General features: G+C 43.9%; 1 protein-coding gene across 1 annotated transcript in view; it reads right to left on the bottom strand.

The window, feature by feature from the left end:
• Positions 1-9,974: 9,974 nt before the first annotated feature.
• The window catches only part of COG7 (component of oligomeric golgi complex 7), a 219,679-nt gene continuing 207,644 nt past the window's right edge, over positions 9,975-22,009 (bottom strand). The window contains exons 17-18 of the mRNA XM_078664791.1: positions 11,659-11,802; positions 9,975-10,737 (exon numbers count right to left, since the gene is read on the bottom strand). Of these exons, the coding sequence (XP_078520917.1) occupies positions 10,571-10,737; positions 11,659-11,802 (311 nt within the window). The 3' untranslated portion in view covers positions 9,975-10,570. The remainder of the gene's footprint in view (positions 10,738-11,658; positions 11,803-22,009) is intronic.

Below are 22,009 nucleotides of genomic sequence, written 5' to 3'. Positions count from 1 at the left end.
GGAGCCGCCACAACGCAGTTTCTCATTGCAGAGATTCCACCACAAGTGTGGAGTCTCGACAGCATAGTCTCTTTGTGAATCGAGCCCTCGGTTTGTAGTCATTTCCGCAGATGCTGTAACAGGACTCTCCGCTCAATAAGCTAATTGTTAAGTGCCATTGGCGATGCTAATGTTTGGGCAGACTTGCCTTTGCTTTCTTTCTCTAGTCATCTACTTGAGACTAAAGATACCTTAAATTTGCTCCAAGTGGTGTTAGAGTCAACCATAACAGGAGCATACTTTTGATTTATTTTTTGGCCATGTAAATATTATCAATTACCAATAATCTATACTGACCATGAGCCTATTTCCTTTTCACTTATTGATCCACTATTTCCCCCCAAGTTCAGAAGATAAACAAATGAAATAAGGATTAACTTTCTGCAATGTGCACAACAATACATTGCTATGGTTGGTTGTATAAGACACTGCCAGTCTCACAGAATACCAGCAGCTGCGACCTTGTAAAATAGTTTTTTACGACCATTATGGTTTTACAGATTCAAATGCATTAAACAATTGGGTGAAACCTTTGCAGCTATTTTGTGAACATCAAAGGCTCTTTTTTCAGATGAAAAATGGATGGAAGATTGGCTGTGACTTTTTCCACCTGGTAAAATGCTGTGAGTAACCTGCCTAACACAAAGGTGTTCTGGTTTGTTATCTGTTTCTTCTCAGCCGCTGGTAGACTGCTGGACAATTTGAACTCACTATGCACCCAAGATGCCCATCTTCTTTTCGAACACTGTAAATGTCCGGGACACCCAAAAGAACACTTGAATACCGTATTAAATGAATTTCTATCACATTCCTATTCAACCAACCCATTGACTATTATCTCCATCAATTGTGCTCTTGAACAGGTAATAGGTCTGCTGCCCTGACACCACATATAATTATTATTTTTATTAACCTCAGCTTCATCTCACTTTTCTCACAATGTAAGGTGTGGCTGAGATTCTTAATGTGGACGTTAAAGGGGTTGCCATTTGGATGTTCTCCGTATTCGACAGTGACGTCTGGCTTCTAAGGTTGGAGGTGGGGCATAAAAAAAAGAATTCCACTTACCTTCTTGGCGCGACGTCCTCCTCCTCACTCGGATCTTCTCCAGGCAGGAAACTGCAGTAACCAATCCTCCCAAGAGCAATGGAGCCCTAGGCTGTCTCTAACCCAACTGTCTAAGACAGCGGGGTTAGAGAAGTTTAAACTGCGCAAGACGGCCGGCCAAAAAGACGTGCACTTTAAACCTAAGTGCCCTGCCTATTGCTGCTTTCTGCTGCTGCCTGACTGTCAGAAGCAGAAATCAGAAAGCCCCACCCCTGTCCTGACAGTCGGCTTGGGACGGGGTTTTGAAAACTAAATTAGTAAAAATTGAACTTTATTACCATTTAATTTTTCTATCTCTAGGGAAAATAATTTTGTGGGGTGACGCTTCTCCGCCCTAATGGAGGAGCCGCCCCTGGTATTCGATTCCCACTTTTCCTTACGTGCTGCGCATCTTCCATTGAAAAGGTGTCTGGCTACCTGTGATATTCTCGCTAACAATCACGAGGAGTTGAAGGATATTTTCCTTCATGTTCTTCTCCAACTCCTAGAACTGTTTGTGCTCTGGGCGAGGTCTGTATTTTGTCTCCAGTTTTGTACATTTTCACACTGTGAACGACAAGAGCCTCAATTTATTTTGGAGACTTACATTTTGCTCCATTTAAGTAGTCTAAACTCATTTATCAATTCATTGTTATAATGCTTTGCCACTTTTGCTTTGCACCCGGTCTACCTCACTATTGGCTGCCAATGGTATGGCGATGTTACTATTATTGTTTTGATTTACATACTGTATTACAAATAGCATTGCTGGACTAATAGTACCTTGTATGAGCAATATTATACCGGTCTACGCATTCTGAATAATGGCATTGCGCTGCCATTTAAATAGAATTATCAACACGTTTTCTAGAGGGGTAAAGACGGGCGCGCTGTTGATGGGCAGCTACAAGTAAGAGAAACTTTGTAAACACAATGGAAGCAACATTTAGACCAAAGGGTAAACTCTGCTACTGGTACTGGTGTTGTCCGATTGCAAATTGCAGAAAGTGACAATGCTCATCCTTGGCGGGAATAGGCATCAAGATCTTCAGATGTCATCCAATCCCCAATCTGCAGTCTTGAAAATCTGAGTTAGAAAGACCATGAGAAAGGTTTCCTCCAGGAGAAACTGGTTCAGGTCATGACAGTGTGAGTACTGGCCTGATGCCCCCAGAGACATAGGGAACAACAAAAGTACTCATAAAGAGTTCTGAAAAGTTGAAAAACTGGCTGAAGACTGAAGGAAGGTTATGTTTTGAATATATGAAGGTGCGGAAGATACACCAAAGGGCGCCCTGGCACTAAGGAACAAGTAGGGAGGTGCAGATATGATTATCTAGAAAAGCCAAGTTTTGTGTTTTCTACTGAAAATAGTAAGATTAGAAATAGAGCAGATGAGTACAGGAAAAGAGTTCTAATGTTTGGCAGCCAAACATGCGTTTAATATATGGAACACAAACTATGGGAGGGGGACCATGAAGTCTTGGTTTGGTGGTAACACCAAATCAGGATTGTAGATAATATTTGTCATTATTAGCTCTTTCAACGAGATAAAGATTTGAAGCCGGAACGTTTAATTATTGGAAATCAGTGAGAATCTTTGAGCTTTGACATAACAGAAGAGGTAGAAGAGAGATGAGGTAGCAGTCTAGCTGCTGCATTTTGTACCATTCGAGGGCAGCGGACCAAATAGTCTGGGACCACAAGGTATAAAGAGTGTCTGTAGTCAAGTCTGGATGTTGAGAGCATTAACTACTGTGTTGCGAGATGAACCAGGGAGCAGAAGTAGAATCTTCCACATCATCCTGAGAAGAGCAAAGCATATGGATGAGTATTTATTTGTTTGGAAAAGAGACGTTTTGGTCTACTATAATGTAGAGATTGCTCGCTGACTTAATAGGTGTCAGTTTAGGACTGAATTCCGAGGGCCATCATTGGGGTGATTACTTGATTGAGGATTTTCCCAAAATGTGTATTTCAGTTTGTCTTCACACAATTTACAACCGCGGTCATACATAGGTACATTTTGCTTTGAGTCTCATAGGGGCTCTCAAAGATGAGAAAAAAGCTGTGCATCGTTTGTGTATGATATGATGTCTATTCCGAAGGATCATACCATAGACATCAGATGGGTTATGTAAGTGTTCAGCAGGATGGGGCTCAGGAAAGAATCCTGTGGCTCCTCAGAGAAAAATGTGGTAGCTTTGGAACAGTATGGACCCAGTGATATTGTCTAGGATCTACCAGACAGGAAAAAACATATCCACGTGAGTGCAAGTTTACAGATGCTCAGATTGAAGCCACTAGAGTTCAGGGGAGCATGGGAGGCCATATTAAAAGCGCCCAAAAGGTACAGGGCAGCAGAGTTGCCTCGGTAAAACAGAGTCCTTAAGTTGTCAGTGATGGATGGTAAAGTCGTTTAGGTGCAATGGGCTGGACTAAATCCCCACAGGGTTGATGTTGGCTATAAGTTTACAGAGAATTGGTGAGTTGTCTATTAACTGACACGAGGTGGGAGTTGCAGAGAGTGTTAAGATACACAGAGGGTTTCTTATGTAGTGGAATGACATATGTGTATTTTTAGGAGTTTGGTACGATTTCAGTGCAGAGATGCTACATAAATTCTTTAGTGCCAGATACAAGATGTTGGAAACAAGATAAAATGTCTAAGTAGGATGTGGGTTACGTGGAGACCCTGACTTATTAGAGAGAATAAGGTCCTGTTTTCCTGAGTAGAGAGCTCAGAGTAGTGGGCCAGACCTGGGTTGGTATAGGAAGATGGGGTTTGGACGAGGCTCTAAGGTTCAAAAGTATATACTTTTTTGATATGTCATTACTCATTGGTACTGAGTGAGCAATGCCCATTGAAGATGAAAGGAGTTCAGTTAATGGCACTAAATCCCTCAGCGCTTAAAGCATATTGATGACGAGAGGTTAGCACTGCCGAAGGGGTGTGGTCTATAACTCACATTCTGTGGGGCTGCCCCAAGCTAGCTAGCTAGATCGTTGAAAGAGCTAATAATGACAAATACTATCTACAATCCTGATTTGGTGTTACCACCAAACCAAGACTTCATGGTCCCCCTCCCATAGTTTGTGTTCCATATATTAAATGCATGTTTGTCTGCCAAACATTAGAACTCTTTTCCTGTACTCATCTGCTCTATTTCTAATCTTACTATTTTCAGTAGAAAACTCAAAACTTGGCTTTTCTAGATAATCATATCTGCACCTCCCTACTAGTTCCTTAGTGCCAGGGCGCTCTTTGGTGTATTTTCCGCACTTTCATATATTCAAAACATAACATTATTTTAGGGGAATGTTGTAAGTGTTATCAACCATCACTTACATACATGTCCCAAACGACACTTCCATTGTGAGATTAGAATGGGAGCCTGAGGTCCAGTGGGGTGTTTGAAAGAGACAGGCCCGACTGGTATACGCACTACTGCTTACGGCCAAACAGGCGATTTATACCAAATGGGGGATGCAGCAGTTCTCACCACACAAGATCATTATGCAAAACTGTGCTTTATGCTGTGGATGGAAAAATATATCATATTTGTTACACTGTGGGAAGAGTGGCGCTTTGATGCGGGGTGGGGTCCACTGTTACAGTATTTTGCTGTAGACTACAGAACACTGCCAAGTCCAAGCAGCTTCAGAGCACTAGGGGTAGTATCATATTAGATGACTGGGGTGGTTGATTTATGCATTGCCTGGTGGGCACCAACAGGGGAAATACAGCCAGGGAGTAGCAGGGTTGCTACTGTCTGGGGCTGAGGGGGCTAGGGGAGGGGGACGATGTAACCTTAAATTAAAACAGAAACAAAAATATATGAAACATAAAATATTCTACAACCAGTGAAGCATACTACAAGTTGATTACCATCGCGTCTCCCCCTCCCTGCAACATGAAGCAGGCCGAACTCCTTGATGGGAATTCATAATTGCAGCAGGGCTTGAAGCAGTCACTACTTAAAAGCGGATTTCTGTTTTAATACAACCTCTTCTGGCACCTATGCCTTGCAGGCTTAAAGTATCCTGTCTCACAGATGCGGATGTAAAGGCCATTAAGGACTCAGCTGTCGCTACTTCCGGTTTGCACTTCTGATGAAGGTAATCAATAGAAGCCTAGGTGTGGCTGTGTAGAAATGGATCTGTTGATAACTCTTGCAATCATATCCAAAAGATCTTAATTTGATAACGCGAAAAGTAAGGCCTCTTTGCATGCTGATACGCAAAACCAGACTGTTCAACTAGACTTGTAGATAAACACCCTGCACATATATCATAATACTGCCAAGTTAAGGTTTATACTGTGTTGTCCCTGAAGCAGACACCCTATCGCTGGCAACATGGACGCATTGTGGTCGCACCATATGGCGCTGCTGGGCGATGGGGCCCTCGATCTCTCTCAGAAGTCCTCTTCCTCCCATGTATCTGAGGAATCGGAATGCCCCCTCTCCCCATAACCATCACTTACTTCCTACTGCAAAATTGATAGTACCTCAACACGTTTCTGATTCTTCCAAGTCATTCCTCCTCCCATCAGTTCCGAAGGTCCTAATTCTATAATGTCCTTCCTGCACATCTTAAATCAGATGCCATTATTTACTCCAAAAGTTCACACCAGCCTAACATTTCTTTTTAGTTAACTTATACCAATATTAACAGTTGGATAATGGCCTAATGTGCACCATTACATACTACAATAGCGTGGCGGGCAGCCGAACCCTCTCTCACTGTCTTAATAAGCGAAAGAAATCCACCTTACACTATGGCCACCATATTGCACAATGCGCTCCTATTTACCAGAATGGGCATCCTATGTAAGAGACACTGTAAGGCCTAGAATGGCAATACTACACCATGGAGATTGCTGCATCCACCAACACAATCCTCAGTTCCCACCCTGGCAAAAATATTCTCACCCAGGCAGTGCCATGCATCCACCGATCACCTGTCCATTTCCAGCGCACACTGGTAAAGTATGTGGTGCTTCACCAAGCTGCCATCATGAAGGAAAAGTGCCATCTTCTCTCACGCCCAGCACATTCACAGACAGGTAGTGCCATTGACAGCACACGCCTGCAGCCTGCGATACATTGACATACAGCTAACTGTGACTGGCCAATACATTTTTGGCCTCTGTTCTCAGGTGCAGCTAGTTAGTGTTTCTTGCCCTGAACTATGCCCTGAGGGCAGCAGTGGGCAGGGCGGACACTGGAAGGTCAAAATTACTATTATAACCCAAGACCTAGAATACTTGGGGAAATCGCAACTTTCACCCAAATATTCCAGGAGACTTAACCCCTTCAGCGCTCATGACGAGTTCAGCTCGTCATGAGCTACGGCGCTCCGGTGCTCATGACGAGCTGAGCTCGTCATGACCGCGCCCGTTACTTGGAACGCTCGCATGCTGGGCTAATTCCCCTGCAGTGCTGAGCGTTCCATTGGAACGAATGTGGCCATGAAGAGCTCAGCTCGTCATGAGCATCGGAGCGCCGTAGCTCATGACGAGCTGACCTCATCATGAGCATGGGGGCGCTGTGCGCGCCCCCCCGCCCCCCAGCACAGCGGGGGAAACAGCCCCGCATGGAAGGGGTTACATATTTAGTATTCCAATAATCCTGGAATATTTTGAGGAAAGTTATGAATTCCCCTGGTATTTCTAGGCAAGGTTGAAAAGTGTTCATTTTGAATGGCAGAAAGTGCTGAGGGCAAAATAAAAATAGGAATACTTAAATTTCACGGATGAGTGTGAGCAAAGGGCTTGCAATGACTGTAGATTCATATAGATACACATGCTGAGGCCCAGCGGCAGAAGATTCTAGAAGAATGAGAAGAGAAAGGGTGACACAAAAGTCTCATATACTGCAGCTGATGGCTGGGACCCTACCGCCATCGTGAGAAGCTTCACTGTATGAGCACCAGTATCCCCACATGTGATTTTGATGGAGCAACAACGCTTTTGACAAAAAAGCGATACAGCTATGGAATAACACTGAAAAGCAAGTAATTAACTAAATCAATGCTTTGGAATGCAATGATATGGATTCAGCTAGTGTTCCCTCTCTACCGTTAGACTTTCCCTTATATAACCCAAATAATATAACCTTATAGCCTGCTGCCGAGGGATATACCGATTGATAAAGGGCCTGAACATAAGTTACAGGTCTGAGCCACAGGTGAGGGCCTATATGGAGGGAGAGGTCTTTTAACAACCAGCATAGTCCAAGGCAGAAGGGGTATAAGGCTATTAGAACATTCCACCCACTGAGGGTAGAATGTTTGAAATAAAAAAGGGAGAAACAGAAAGACAAACATTGGAACGTTGGAGCAGAGGCCTATGCCAGCTATTATTAGCCCTGAGCCTCTCCATTATATTCAAAGGAGATTCTAACATTCTAACGTCATAACTGATGGATGCTAAATGGGCATAATTAGGTAGAGGGGATTCACATGTTTCATTCATTTCTGCTCTTTTATTTTTTAGTGTATTTCTGTCTTAAATAATCATTATCCCCTTCCTTCTTTCCTCACCTGGTGCAAGGAGTCGTTTAGCCATTCATAATCTCGATTTTGTGAGAGGAGAGTGTTCCTTCTTATCAAGCCTCGAAACATCCACTCGCAATTGCAAGGGAGATTTTATCAGGTCGAGCTATTTTTAGAATATACTCATCCCTGCTGGTAACTTAAGCTGAAAGGAACAGGTGTTCTTTTCTTTCAGAAAGTGAATGAGCAATAAAGAGGCCTTTAAATCTTGTTTTCGTTTTGACACATTTGCAGTTTGTTCAAGGACAGAGGTCAAATGTCAGTTTTGTTTTTATGAATTGTTGCTCATCTGTTCCTGGAAAATGGTGTTTAATTTTCTTTCTCTTGTTATAGGTAGTGCTTTTTGTCTAGTGAGTTATCTGACAATAATTGAGGAAAAAAGGCTGTAAAAGGTCAGGATTTTTTTTCTAACAACATTTAAACAGCTTGTAAATAAATAGTACAAGTATATATCAGGAATAATGAAAGAACTATTTTTTTGTAATTCAGAAGTGTGATGCAAACAAAGATTTACATAGGTGGATAACAAATCAACACACTTTACTTGGTGATGTGCAAATGACAAATATTTGCACCAACTTTATTTACAGACATTGTACACTATATAGTTTTAAAAGAACATGTCAGTGGGAAATTCTGTGGCTATCTGAATGTAAAATCTGCTGATTGCAAATGACAGCGTGCTGCTACGTTATGCTTTAGTTATGTATTTAATAAAAGTGAAATTTTTAAACCATGATTTGAGAAACATTCCTGCCCTCACGCTGATGACAATACGGTTAATGCACTGAGGCAAGTCAGCGGTCATGTGTATCCTATATGTGGCTAGATTTGTATTACATATGGAGCAAAAGTTTACTCTATTAAATAAAACAAACGAGTTTTCTGTACATACCGAACTTGCGTATTTGAAGGTACTCTCATGCATGATCAAGAGGAAAACGGTGTTTCAGTGAATTAAAATACTTGCCCTGGAATCACATAATTTTAAACCAGTTTATGGGTAATGAGCATTATAATTAGGTTGAGTAGATTATTTAAATCACTAGACCTGCAGTTTTAGTAACATTTTTAGGATTTTTCGAGGCCTGCTTATAATGTACATTTCTTGTACTTTAGTGAACAATGCAAAAACAACAATTCCGGTTCAGGGAAGACATGGTTGGCAGTTCGGTCTGGACTGTTCCCAAGAGGTACAGGGTCAAGACTGATTTGCATATGGCCATGTCTGAACTGGGGTGGCTTGGTGAGCAAAATAACGGTGGATTAAACCCAGATCTGTGACTGGGGGTGAATGTTTTGCCATTGTGCAACATTCCGTCCATCATCTTGTGTGTTTTGCTGTACTTTAGTGAAGGCATCATTACTAAAATGCTTAATTATAAATCTTTACAAACATGATCAGCACTTGCAGAAGAATGGTGCAGGTAGGCAGAACACAGTGCAGCACCCCTCAGCTAGCAATGGATGGTGAGAACAAGAACAGATGAAGAGTATGGCACTTTGGGTCTGAACCTAAAGAAACTGCAGCTGGGTAGCGAGAAGCAGTACGGATAGAAAGGGCCATGTGCAGTGCACGCTAAGAGCGGAGCCGCGTTGTGATATCGATAAAGGCGACTCTGAAAAGACAGCCCTGACTTGGATATACCTAGAAAAACTGGCCATCTAATGAGTGACTGCTTGTTTGAATTCCAGAAATGCTCAGGCAGGACTGACATTTGTCGCCCCGTGATAGAGCAGTACTTCACCACCTTGATCCTGGAAGCCAAGAAAAGAAACAGAGTGAACTATAGTGCTGAATGATATCTGCTGAAGAGAAATGATTGTGCCAACACTGTGCCAATGAAAGATGAGAATACCGAAGTGTGCTGTGAAGCACATGCGTAGCAGTGCGAAGTATGGAGTTTATCAAACATGCTTTGTGGTCATACATGGACTTCTTTAGAGGAAAGGCTAATCTACTTTGACCTTTGGATAAAAAGGTTATGTCCTGTCACACCACTCCTCACAGCACTACTGTACTTCTATTTGCACATAATTTACTTGTTGTAAAGCGCTCGGATACCCTCGGGTCCAGCTAGCGCTATATAAAACTCCTAAAATAAAATACTATTATATTGAAATGCGCTATTGTTGTGGTGTGAGTGCAGCAGGATCTTTTCAAAGCTACACTGTAATTGGAACATTATGTGTAGAGCTCAACGTTCACAACATGAAGACATTCGACAATGCCATGCTCTCAAAGATGTCATCATTACAAGCAGGCAGAAGAAATTAAGATACACATCGGACTCGCTCACTACAATTTTATTGCTCCTCCACCCTCCCTAGATTTTTCCATTTAGCTGCTGTCTTTTATACGCTACATTTGCTTAGCTCCTTATCACAGATTACTTGGAGCTGAAAAAACAAATCTGTTGACTGCTAGGTTTTAGGGCAGATGCAGACCATTCTGCGGCATAAAAAGTTAATTAGAAAATGTCCCAAGTTAGAAACCATGTAGAACCTCCCAGGTAACCGCCTGGATGCTGAATAAAAAACCGCCATGATTTGTCAGGAGTGAGGCTGCGATTGAACTCTGCGGAAGCCCCTCATCGACTGCATGATATCATGACCTGGCCTCCACCTCTGGCACCACCAAAGCCTTCTTCTCATATGGTACAGTATGATTCTTCTGAATGATATCATGATCTGACCTCCCCCTCTGGCACCACCAAAGCCTTCTTCTCATATGGTGCAGTATGATTCTTCTGAATGATACCATGACCTGGCCTCCACCTCTGGCACCACCAGAGCCTTCTTCTCAAATGGTCCAGTATGATTCTTAGAAGATCCTTCGTTGCTGGTCCCCCGATAGCTCCTGAGGAGGCTGTGTCTGGACAGTAGACTAATAGTCAATATTCCGCATTGCGGCGATAGAGCTGGCTAATCTCCTGGGCAGTCCTTTGGCCGTCGGCCTGAACTCTTCTGCTTTGGTCTTCATCAGGGTCACTATTTGTTGCAGAGTCCGAGATGCCTGCAGACCCAGAGCATCCATCACATTCATCAAGTAATCTAACAAAGAAGAAAAAAAATATTTACATTCTGAAGGCATTTTTTTTCTTCTTTGCACATTTCACTCAGCAGAGATTAAAACGAATATGATTTGTAAGCAGATGCAGGTAGCAATGGTGCTGCATATCAGGAGCTAGGCACGATACAGGAAAAGCAGGTTTTTGTAGATTGGTATGGTGGTACATTGTGTCCCAGTTGCATTGACACGCTGACTAGGACAGCAGTACATCAGTAGAGGTGTGTCCCTATGGTGAACAGCAGGATCATGCAGGCTGGGCCTGAGTGGTTCCAGGCGCTACATGAGCTTGGGGGATCTTGAGTGCTGTAGATCACAGCAGAGATACTTTAGCACAGATGTGTCTGAGGGCCAGTAGAGTCTGATGCAGTTTAGCAACTGTACTTTAGCTGAGCAGTGTATACATGTAACCCTGTACACTTGACTAGCGGGAGTGTTGAATGTGAGCATTGGATTGACAAAGTTGTGTCTCGCTACTAAAGGTGGAATCGAAAGGGAAAGAGTGTTGCAGGTCAGAAAGGAGGAGGATTCATGGACTTGTGTGCTGGTCTCAAGGCTGAAAGAGCAAGAGTTACTCCATGTCAGGACTGTGGTGCATCAGGATTGCTGAAGGTTGGCATAAGACTCACTCTACTATGAGGTGCAAACGTCTAGATCTGAGAGCCTGGTCATCGCTGGGGGGGACTAGAGCTGAACAAGCATGATGAAATCTACTAATGGAAACACACAATGGCAGTAACTGATAAGATGGTGGAAGGAAGTAAAGGGTAGATGGAGAGGAGCACAGAAAGCTCATTTGATGAAAGGACAGGAATTAAAGTTCAGTAGAAGGAAATTTGAAATTGGGTGTTCTTGTATACAGTAATTATCAATGAAACTTTTTAAAAGAGATCTGTCTCAATTACCTATATCTGTGGCCAGCTGTTTTGTGGCATGTGGCGTAAGCTCAGGGATATGCAAGATGACTTCACAGTATGTCTGCATGGTGGCTCGTGCAATGGACCCCAGCCAGTAATCTGCCATGTTGTCCAGTTCGGGGAGCTCATCACCTGAGGAAATGAGAAAAAAAGTGTAATTCTGGGTTAGAACTTCAACAGCTCAAACCTTCTGCACCATTGAGCCACCCTATGATGACAGAGAACCAGAGATGATTCTCAATTTGGGGCCTGGCAAAGTGGGCAACAGTTTGCAAACCACAAAGAAGTGCATATTCATGATCATCGCCAATTAAACTAGCAAGGCGGCATCCCTTAGATGATGTCCGGGCTGGTTTCCTCAAGGCAGACAATCACCTAACGTACTAGGCACCCTCCAGACATTCAGGTGTTCTCCATCCTATCCTCAAGCAGGCACACGCCTGAATTGGGAAAAATGAAAAATAGAACTGCACCGAATCTCAAGGTAACTGATGCAACAAGTCAAATCCTAGGTGCACTGGCAGTGCTGCGTTGGCCCTTCAGTGTATAAAGAACAGTAACACGGTCGGACTGGGACTCCAAAGCAGCACTGGCAAATTCTGTCAGAGCAGCCGCCATATGTTGCATAGCACCAGGATACGACAATCTTTGTTGGGCCTGTTCAATTGATTCCCCCACTATCACCCTCAAACAGTGCCGCTCATCTTTCCTTAGCCCCTCTTTTGCATATATTTCACGTTTAGAGCGCATCTCATACCAGTGCATGGTGTCAGAGCACTATACAGCACACACACATAAAGAGAATGAATAATACATGTGTACATCAGTGTATAGAAAATACATAAGTAGGAGGGAACCACGAAGTGCAAGATTTACATGTCATCCCTCCTGGTAGGCATTTTTTAAGAATGATTGGTCTGTATGAACATAAAATCTGGATTCAAAACTCAGTGGTTAGGGTTAGCTTTACTAATAGGAATTTATTTCTACCCAAATAAACCCTATTTAGCAGCATTATGATAATAAAAGACTGGGAAAAAATTTACTTTCTAACCTGTTCCATGGAGTTTGCATGTAGCTCTTTGATGGCAGTTCTAGCTCACTGTTCTAGAATACAACTGTAATTTATGAACTGCAAGTAAGAAAAGGGTCTCTGTGCCAAAAGCAGTACCCCACTGAGCTATCCACATAAAATACAGTTCTGTGATCTGCGTGGTACACGTTCTTTGCAGCAGGCATAGTAACCCTCAACACTATCTTAGATGAGTCAAAACTGCCACTCACTCTCCAGCAGAAAGATTATTCACCAGAGACAGCCTGACACTTTAAATGTTGCCTGGAAAATGCTGGATATACAAGGAACTCTGCAGCGGGTGCTTTAAAACCATAATATATTACATAATACAGAGCGGCGGAACCGAAAGTGAGTGCTGAGTGGATTATGCTGCTGATTTTGTTACTGGATGCCAATACTGCAGCACTGCTGCAAAACTGGCCCCCAAGTAAGATCCTCCCCTCAGCACAACCAGCCGCTCACACTTCGGCCTCTCGGGGAAAACGCCTGATGCCCAGTACGGCTTTGAATGGTACTTACTATAAGCTGGCAATGGTTAGTACTGTGGTAAAGTAGGTATTCATATTCTGCTATTTTCTAAAGTGCTCATCTACCAAAGGTATTGTGGCACTGCCTTACCAACAACCTGCAAATCCAAATGACACTACAAAATAACCAGGTCTTACGTTGCATCTGAATGGCCCAATAATGGTCCAATAACACTTACAGTATATATTTCCAATGGAAGCAGAGTCCACATCCTGGCAGCCAGTACTCAAAAGGCACGACCACCACAGTGACCAATTCAAACAAATGGCCAGAGAAGGACCTTGATGAGCAAACCATAGGTTTCTAATAGTAATTAGTGTAGAAACTCAATATACCATAACACATGTAGATCTAGCATAATGTACAAAACACAACACTTTGAACTGAATGCACAGGTTGACAGAGAGCCGGTTGAGACTAGCCCGGATAGACAATGTATATGGGAACGCTTGTCAGCACTCGCAAGTATCCAAGCAGTGCAGTTCTGCAACCGTTGCAAACCCAGTAATCAAATATGGGGCAATCCGAATGAACCATTGCAAAAGACTAACCTGAACGAGATAAGGGAGTGGCATTAAAGAAAGGGCGTGTTGCAATATAGAGTTCTAAAAACCAGTCTTCACTTAGGCCCAATATGGGGAGCAAGCAATAAGTGTCACCCAGAAGTTCATAACCACACAGGATGGAGAAGGTCAGGGTCTAAGGATGTCAGACCAAAACTCAGAACCTATTTTTCTTATTATTATGGACCAGGATCTCTCTTTTCTGATATCAACATGCAACACATTTTTTTTGCATTTACTCAGAAATGACAAAAGATATTGCCTTGGCCAGCTGGCTGTGGTGAAATCAACCTGCACAAAAAGTTTCTTGGAATGGGAATAGATAGAGAATTTTAAGCCAAGGATTTGAATATTTAGAAATAACAGGCAAACATACTGGATAGAATTCGAGGAGGCACAGCCCTTCAATAGCAACAAGGCAAGATCAGAAATGCAGAGGCAAAAGGACCAGGGACCTGTTGGGTCCAATCAGGGAAAATAAGACATAACTAAATCCAGAGAAGTCCATTCACGTGGACATCAAATAAGTGGCCAATTAGAAGAGTCTGGTCAATAGTGTTGAAAGCATCCAACATATCCAACAGGATTATTAGCAGAGACATTAACTTGGCATTGCCTTGACGTCACTATGGTGTTATATATGGTGCTTTTTATGAGATCATCAATACTAATTTCCAAAGCATCAGCTTTTGAACACAATTGCAGCCTAGAAACTACATATGGTGTCTGTAATTTAATGTATCTGTGTGGTGAGATGTGGCACTAATATCTATCTCAGAAGGAGCAGGATAGAACCTGAAAGGAAGCAGAAGGCAGAAATGAACAAAAATTGAAAGTGTTGGACTATTTTAGAATTACCCCTTCAGAACTGCCTCAAGAATCTCTGGCCTTTTAACAAACATTTTTTTAAAGTGCAGTACAAAAATGCATGATAGGTCCCACTTATTTCAAAATGTTCTCAGTTGACGACCTCCAAAGAACCCCTATGGAGGATTCTGCGTCACTTGCTCAGTGCAATTCTGGCCAAATATTTAAGCTCCACCTCTCTCAAAATTCATCTGACTTCATCTTGCTGCACTGACGAATATTCCTGATGCATGTGATAATACTTCACTCCACTGAAGATTGGGAATCGACCCTGATCATCAAGGCAACTTTACAGAGTGTCGCACACACATCAACTAAAAGAGGTGGAAGATGGATTTAACTACAGGAAAAACCTCAGCAAGGACTGTACATTTTCTAATAGATGCATTTTCCTCCACAAAAACTAATTTTAAGGACTCCTAAAGCAGTACAATTAGTTTGAGTCAGGTCAGCGGAAACAAAACCAATAGCGTAAATCGGGAACAGTGATGCCCATCAGAACAGGCCTCCTTTTGCTCTTCTACATTGGTTCCAAGTCAGTATTTCCTGGTCAATATACAAATGGAAGAGCAAGCAGCAGCTTGACAACTGATGAGAGGCAAAGAACCTCACTTATAATGTAATGGGGTCTTGTGGTCCTTCACGAACCGCCAGGTTTGCGAACACTCAAAGATCTATTCATGGTGAAATTATCTTTTTATACTGAACATGCACAGAACTTTCCTCCCTGACACTCTAAGTACTCACTTGAAGATTACTCACCAGTAGTCAGGATTTAACACTTTCATAAAAAATATTGAGCAGTACCATTGAACACCGGTAGTTGGCACCGATCGGCTCAGCATCGTGGCTTGCGTGGTGCCTATTTAGATCCCACCCCAGCAGACTAACATCAGTTTCTTTATGTTACTCTTTCCGCTCCAGAAGCGCGGAGCCACTTCATAAGACTGATTGACCAATGTGCGGAAACTAAGGGCCTACAGCGGCCTTTTTAGGTAGGAAGACCGGTTTGCAGAAACAGGGAGGTACTGTAAGAATCGGCAGCTAGAGAGAGTCTACCAGATAAGACGTTACTGAAGGTAAGTAGCTTGTTCATCTGAGAAAGACTCCTAGTTGCAGATTCCTTACCTTAGAATAGATACCCTAGCAATACCTGCCCGCAGGTGGGTCTGGGAACCGGTTCAGAACAAAAAGTCCTGGAGGACCAAACGGGCAAAGATACCCACATCACAGTCTGACAGATCTCCAGGACAGGAACTCTGCAAGCTAATGCAGTGGTCACAGTTTTGGCTCTGGACTAATGAGCCTGCTAGCCCTCAGGGGATGCTATTTGGCCACTGCGTAGTAGTCCTTCATTCAGACTACAATCCATCTGGATATGTACTATTTCTGCACTGCTTTCTCCTTCTTCGCACAAAAGAATGCAACAAAAAGCTGATTGTCCACCCGGTGCTCTTTGGTGCAATCGATGTAGACTGAAAACGCAATTTTTGTGTCCAAACTGTGACGTTTCTCCTTCTGCTTGGAGGAATGAGGTGAATCAAAGAAGGTTGGCCGAATGATGCTTTGTCCTACATGGAAAGGTGTCGCAACCTTTGGCAGAAAAGAGGCACAAGTGCGGAGAACCAGTTTGTCTGTGAAGTAGCTGGTGTAAGGAGGGTGAACTGAAAGAACCGCAGCTCGTTGACCCTCCAAGCCTATGTGATGGCCACCAGAAAGATTGCCTTGATCGTCAGTAGGCTTAGCCTGGGATAGAAGGGTAAACACATTAAGGGTTAAACCGAATTAAGGTTCCATTGGGACAAAAGGAGTGGGGTGAAACATTTGTTGTCACAACAGGTGACTTGAATAGGGAGGGTTGACCTGGCAACCACAAAACATCTAAGATGGCCAAAAGATACCCCTTAACTGTGCCCAGAGCAAAGCCTTGAAGGGGTAAAGACGAAACAAACAGGAACCCTTCGGACAAGGGAACAGAAACAAGGTCAACATGTTTGTCGGTGCTCTAAGCCTTAAACGTGTCGCAACAGCAGGGAAATGGGTCTTATGGCGGGACTCCAGGCTACCAAGCTGACCTCACAAAGTTCAGTGTGTAGATCTAAGGCTCTCAACTGCCCTGTTGCTGTGACCGGACATTGTCCTAAGGTGTTTGAGATACTATATTCTCCCAGCCCAATATGGAGCCCAAAGGTTACTTAGGCTCAGTCCATCCTGAACTTCAGATCTTGGGACAGGAGTGTGATCGGCGGGAAGGTGTACAGGAGGTAGTCTCTTAACATCCTTTTAAAAATTAAGGGCCAAGTTTTACGAATAGAAGGTCTGAGGACCTCAGCTCCTTAGTTTTAAGTAGTCTCTTAACACACTTTTAACGTCCACTGCAAGTAACAAACTCTCTATTGTATAAGTCAGATTAAGGAAAACCACCAGCAAACATGCTGATTGAGTAACATGAAAATATGACACCATCTTAGGCAAGAATGCCCAGTGAGATCCAAATACTACTTTACTGCAATGGTAGACAACATAATGCCTGAATCTTACTCACTCTACGAGTCGACTTAATACCCAACAGAAAATCTGGTTTCTAGTTTCGTCTTGTAGAGTAGCTTCATGAGTGGGTTTATAAGAAAACCCCACCAACTTTGACAATACTAAATTCAACTCCCAGGGAGTAAATGGTTTTCTTAATGAAGGATAAACTTTTTTCAAACCTTCTCAGAAACCTTTACTTAATGGTCTTCTAAAGAATGAGATATGGAATGAAGACTGAGGAGAGGAGGTGGCCTAACGGCTAGGGCGCTCGACCTCTGACCTGGGGGTCTGGGTTCGAGTCTCGGCAACGATGCCAAAACCTCCTGTGATTCTGGGCAAATCACTTAATCTCCCCGTGCCTAAAAATGAAAGTGTGTCCTCATGTAACATAACTGGAAAAATATGTAAAGCGCTCTGATACCTGATTCGGTTCGGGTCTAGTTCGCGCTATATAAAACTCTGCAAAAAAAACCAACAACAAAAAAAAGACTGTCTACATGCTGTAGCAGATGCTATTGGGGAAAATCAGGACCTGACTTTACCACTTATAGTATATAACGCAATACTATATCTGCCTGACATGCGACTTGGTCTATCTTCCTCTCAATGCACCTTATGTTTGGGAACATGGGACAATCTCATAGACTGACTCCTAAGCACCTTCTAATACATTATGCATTCTGAAGGCAGGATCAAGTGTTCATACTGTATGCGTTCAGATGCCAAGCAGTCAAATGAAGAGATGTCAAACTGTGGTACAGTAGCTTACCCTTTGCTGTGGTTAGCAGATCCTGTCTGCACTATAGTTTCATGGTCAGTTTCTCCGACAGGCGGCACAGGACTTTGAACCACCAATGTCTTGGCTATAGGGGGGTATGAAGGTCAACCTCTCTCTCCCCTTCTTTACTTTCGGCACCACATTTGGGAGTAAAGCTACTGGAGGAAAAGCGTGGAGAAATATTCCAAATCAGTTCATCAAATCTTCGCAATTTGTGGTATTTGCAGTGGCAAAGAGGACCACCTCAAAAGCTGAACACAGGATTGTAAACTTTTGTTATTGATAACACACTAGTGATCTTCTAACATATATCTTTTTAGAGCATCTACCTGATAATTCTGAGCACCAGGCCAGTGTATAGCTCTTCAAAAGAGATTTGGGAATTTCAATCAGTGCCATATCTTCAGGCATATTTGGCCAAGGCTCTCGACCTGGTTCCACATGTTTTCTTTAGTTGATGCAGCATTGTTCAGATGACCGAATCAAAACGTTGCCACTCGCTAAGGATGGGAGGAAGGATTTCATAGCCAGATGGATAGCTTTGTGCTTCAGCAGGTTGGTGTCACATGATGTCTCCTGCTGAGACCATGTATACTGGACCTGCAAGCCCATGAAATTGGCAACTCAGACTAGGAATGAGGAATCTGTGATGTCCATTTGGTTTGGATTCGGTTTCAGATAATGGACAGCGATTGCTGCATTTTGTCCAGCAAGCCACCATGGGATGGACTGCAATGCTTCTGCAGACAGCATCCATTTGTCTTTCCAGCTCCCTAAGGACTGACTTCACAGGCCCTTTGTGCATTATGGCAGTAGTGCCATGTGCAACCTTGCATGAGGTACTAATGTGATGCATGAGACAACTGAGTATGGAGAAATTATATTCTTCCCACTGGTGGATTTTATGGAGGAAATTAGATTGCATTTCTTCTGGATGGATAATAAACATTTTTACCAGAAAGAAATCTATGACAGCTGACAGATGCGGAATCCTTTGAGTTGGAACTAGCTTGGCTTTTTCTAAACTCCTCTGAAGACCCAGGTCTGATAACATTTTCACTGCTATTTTATAGTCCTGTAGTACTCCTTATCCGTAAACTGGCATTTAGAAGTCATACACCAAGATAAGGGTAGACTTAGATTTCATTCAATCTGAGATAAACTGCTGTGCATTTTCAGAACACTTTCGGGACAGACTTTAGACTGATTGTCAGCAATTTGAATTGAAAATGCTTGTTCTGAACCACAAATCTCATATTTTCTGTACCTTTGAGTTGCTGTAATATGGAAGTATGCATCTCAGAGATCTATGGAGCACATCCATTCTCTTGGATTGATGAGAAGGAAGATTTGATGCAAAACCAGCATTCCAGTTGTATCTTTCTTTATCCGTGCCAGGAGTATATCACTATGGGTCTCTTTCCACTGCACCTTTGGCCTACAATGATCTTTTTAGGTCTTGTCCTATTCCATTCCGCAAGGAATGAATAGGACGAGACTATTGGGGCTAAACTAAGAGCTAAACTAAGCTCTCAAAAATGCGGATTTCCAGAAGTGCATGTGTCCCGTGCACGCGCTTCTATCCGCCTGCCTGCCTCGCATCACCACATCAAAGCCAGCCATCTGTTGCTTCCCCAGTGTGGTGCCGCCAGCAGCTTCACTTCAAAGGGATCCGCTCCGCCCCCCGCGTGCTTCTTTTTTTACAACATTGTATGTTTCCTCCCCCCCCAGCGCAGTAGTAGTAGCAAAGGTTGCCATGCATGATATTTTCCAAGTGCGCCGCTTGCACCTTTTGCTTTATAAAACGTTTTTGTTGGGCAGCGTGGTACACTTTCAAAAATAGTGACCGTGCTCTTTCCTTTTCCAAGTGCTCACCTCCCCAACTTGCAACTATGCTCATTCAAGGATGAAGCACGCGACGGGCTTGCTCTAACTATCCTGCCCGCGATGTGATCGCACTGCTCTGCAGCAACTACTGGCACTGTGACACCAATCCGTGCTATGGCTTCACTGGCATAGTCCACAGAACCTACTTTGCCTCCACTGTGCGCGCCCCTCAGTGCCGTTTTGTGTTTTTGATGTCCTTCAGTACTGGATAAATTCAGTTATATACGACGCTCTCTTACATGGCTTTCTTTGGTTTTGTGTAAGTAATATTGATCGCCTCGAGTCCCTTCGGCGGCCTCTCCAGTTCCGTATTTCTACATTCGGCAATTAAAGCACAACAACTTTCTAAAACGTTTTTGTTGTGCAGCGTGGCACGCTTTCAAAAATAGTGGCCGTGCGCCTTTCTTTTCCAAGTGCCCGCCTCCACCCCTACCCCCACTCACATATCTTCCCCGTACCCCTTTCTCCCGCTGTGCTGCAGTTGCTGTTTTAGTACCCTATCGGCCCTTTACCTTCTGTTCCCACCCATCTATCTCTAACCCGATGTGGACACACATCAACACCCCCTCCCTAACCCAGTGAACTGGGGAAGTAGCGTGTTTAGAGGCAAGTTGCTGATCTGATGTAATCAGCTGGAGTCTGGCCGGTGAAAAGCATCTGTCACATTTTATTCACCAGCAGTAGCTATGGAGGGGTGGAAAATATCTTTCTGCCCTGGGTGCTACTGGACCGAGGGCCTGCTGCTAGGACTACAGCGTGTTTCTTTATATCACAGCACGACTGCCTCGAGCTTTATGGAACTGTTTGCTGTCATAACTAGTTTTTTTGTTGCTTTTGCGATTGCTTGTTCTTGCCTTCTGCTCCCCTGATTGCACTCGTTTTTTTCTTGCCTTCTGCTCCCCTGATTGCCCTCGTTTTCTTCCCTATTGCTTCCCTGATTGTTTTTTTTCTTGTCTTGCCTTCTGCTCCCCTGATTGCCCTCGTTTTCTTGCCTTCTGCTTCCCTGATTGTACTCGTTTTTTCTTGCCTTCGGCTCCCCCACTCCATCCATCCATCCATCCATCCATCCATCCATCTCCCACTCATCCATCCATCCATCCCCCCCACTCCATCCATCCATCCATCCCCCCACTCCATCCATCATTCCCCCACTCCATCCATCCATCCCACTCCATCCATCCATCCATCCATCCCCCCACTCCATCCACGCACCCCCCCAGTCCATCCATCCCCCCACTCCATCCATCCATCCATCCATCCCCCGACTCCATCCATCCATCCATCCATCCCCTCCACTCCATCCATCCATCCATCCATCCATCCATCCATCCATCCATTACCCCCACTCCATCCATCCTCCCCCCACTCCATCCATCCTCCCCCCACTCCATCCATCCATGCCACTCCATCCATCCATCCCACTCCATCCATCCCACTCCATCCATCCATCCCACTCCATCCATCCATCCATCCATCCCCCCACTCCATCCATCCATCCATCTCACTCCATCCATCCATCCCCCCACTCCATCCATCCATCCCCCCACTCCATCCATCCCCCCCACTCCATCCATCCCCTACTCCATCCATCCATCCCCCCACTCCATCCATCCCCCCACTCCATCCATCCACCCCCCACTCCATCCATCCACCCCCCCACTCCATCCATCCATCCCCCCACTCCATCCATCCATTCCCCCCACTCCATCCCTTTCCCGCCCCACACTCCATCCCTCCCCCGCCCCACACTCCATCCCTCGCCCACACTTCATCCCTCACCCAAACTCCATCCCTCGCCCTCTTGCCCTGCCTCTATCTCTCACCCTGCTTCTATCTATCTTTCGCCCTCCCTCTATCTATCTATCGCCCTCACTATCCATCGCATCACCACAGCATCACTCAGGGGCACTACAACATCACTATGCGCTACCACAGCATCACTGAACTCCACAGCATCACTCGTCGCCGCCACAACATCATTCAGAGCCACCACAGCATCAATCTGTGCAACCATTCAACAACAACTGATTCAAATATGTTCTCTCAATGTTTCAAACTTTATTACAAATGTCACAAAAAAATGTTAATATTTCACTTCTGTTCTTGTAT

The sequence above is a fragment of the Lissotriton helveticus genome, chromosome 10 (assembly GCF_964261635.1).
Source record: "Lissotriton helveticus chromosome 10, aLisHel1.1, whole genome shotgun sequence".
In the NCBI taxonomy this organism is placed as follows: domain Eukaryota; kingdom Metazoa; phylum Chordata; class Amphibia; order Caudata; family Salamandridae; genus Lissotriton; species Lissotriton helveticus.
The sequence above is the reverse complement of the archived record's forward strand: the minus strand, read 5'-3'. Positions and strand labels throughout refer to the sequence as shown.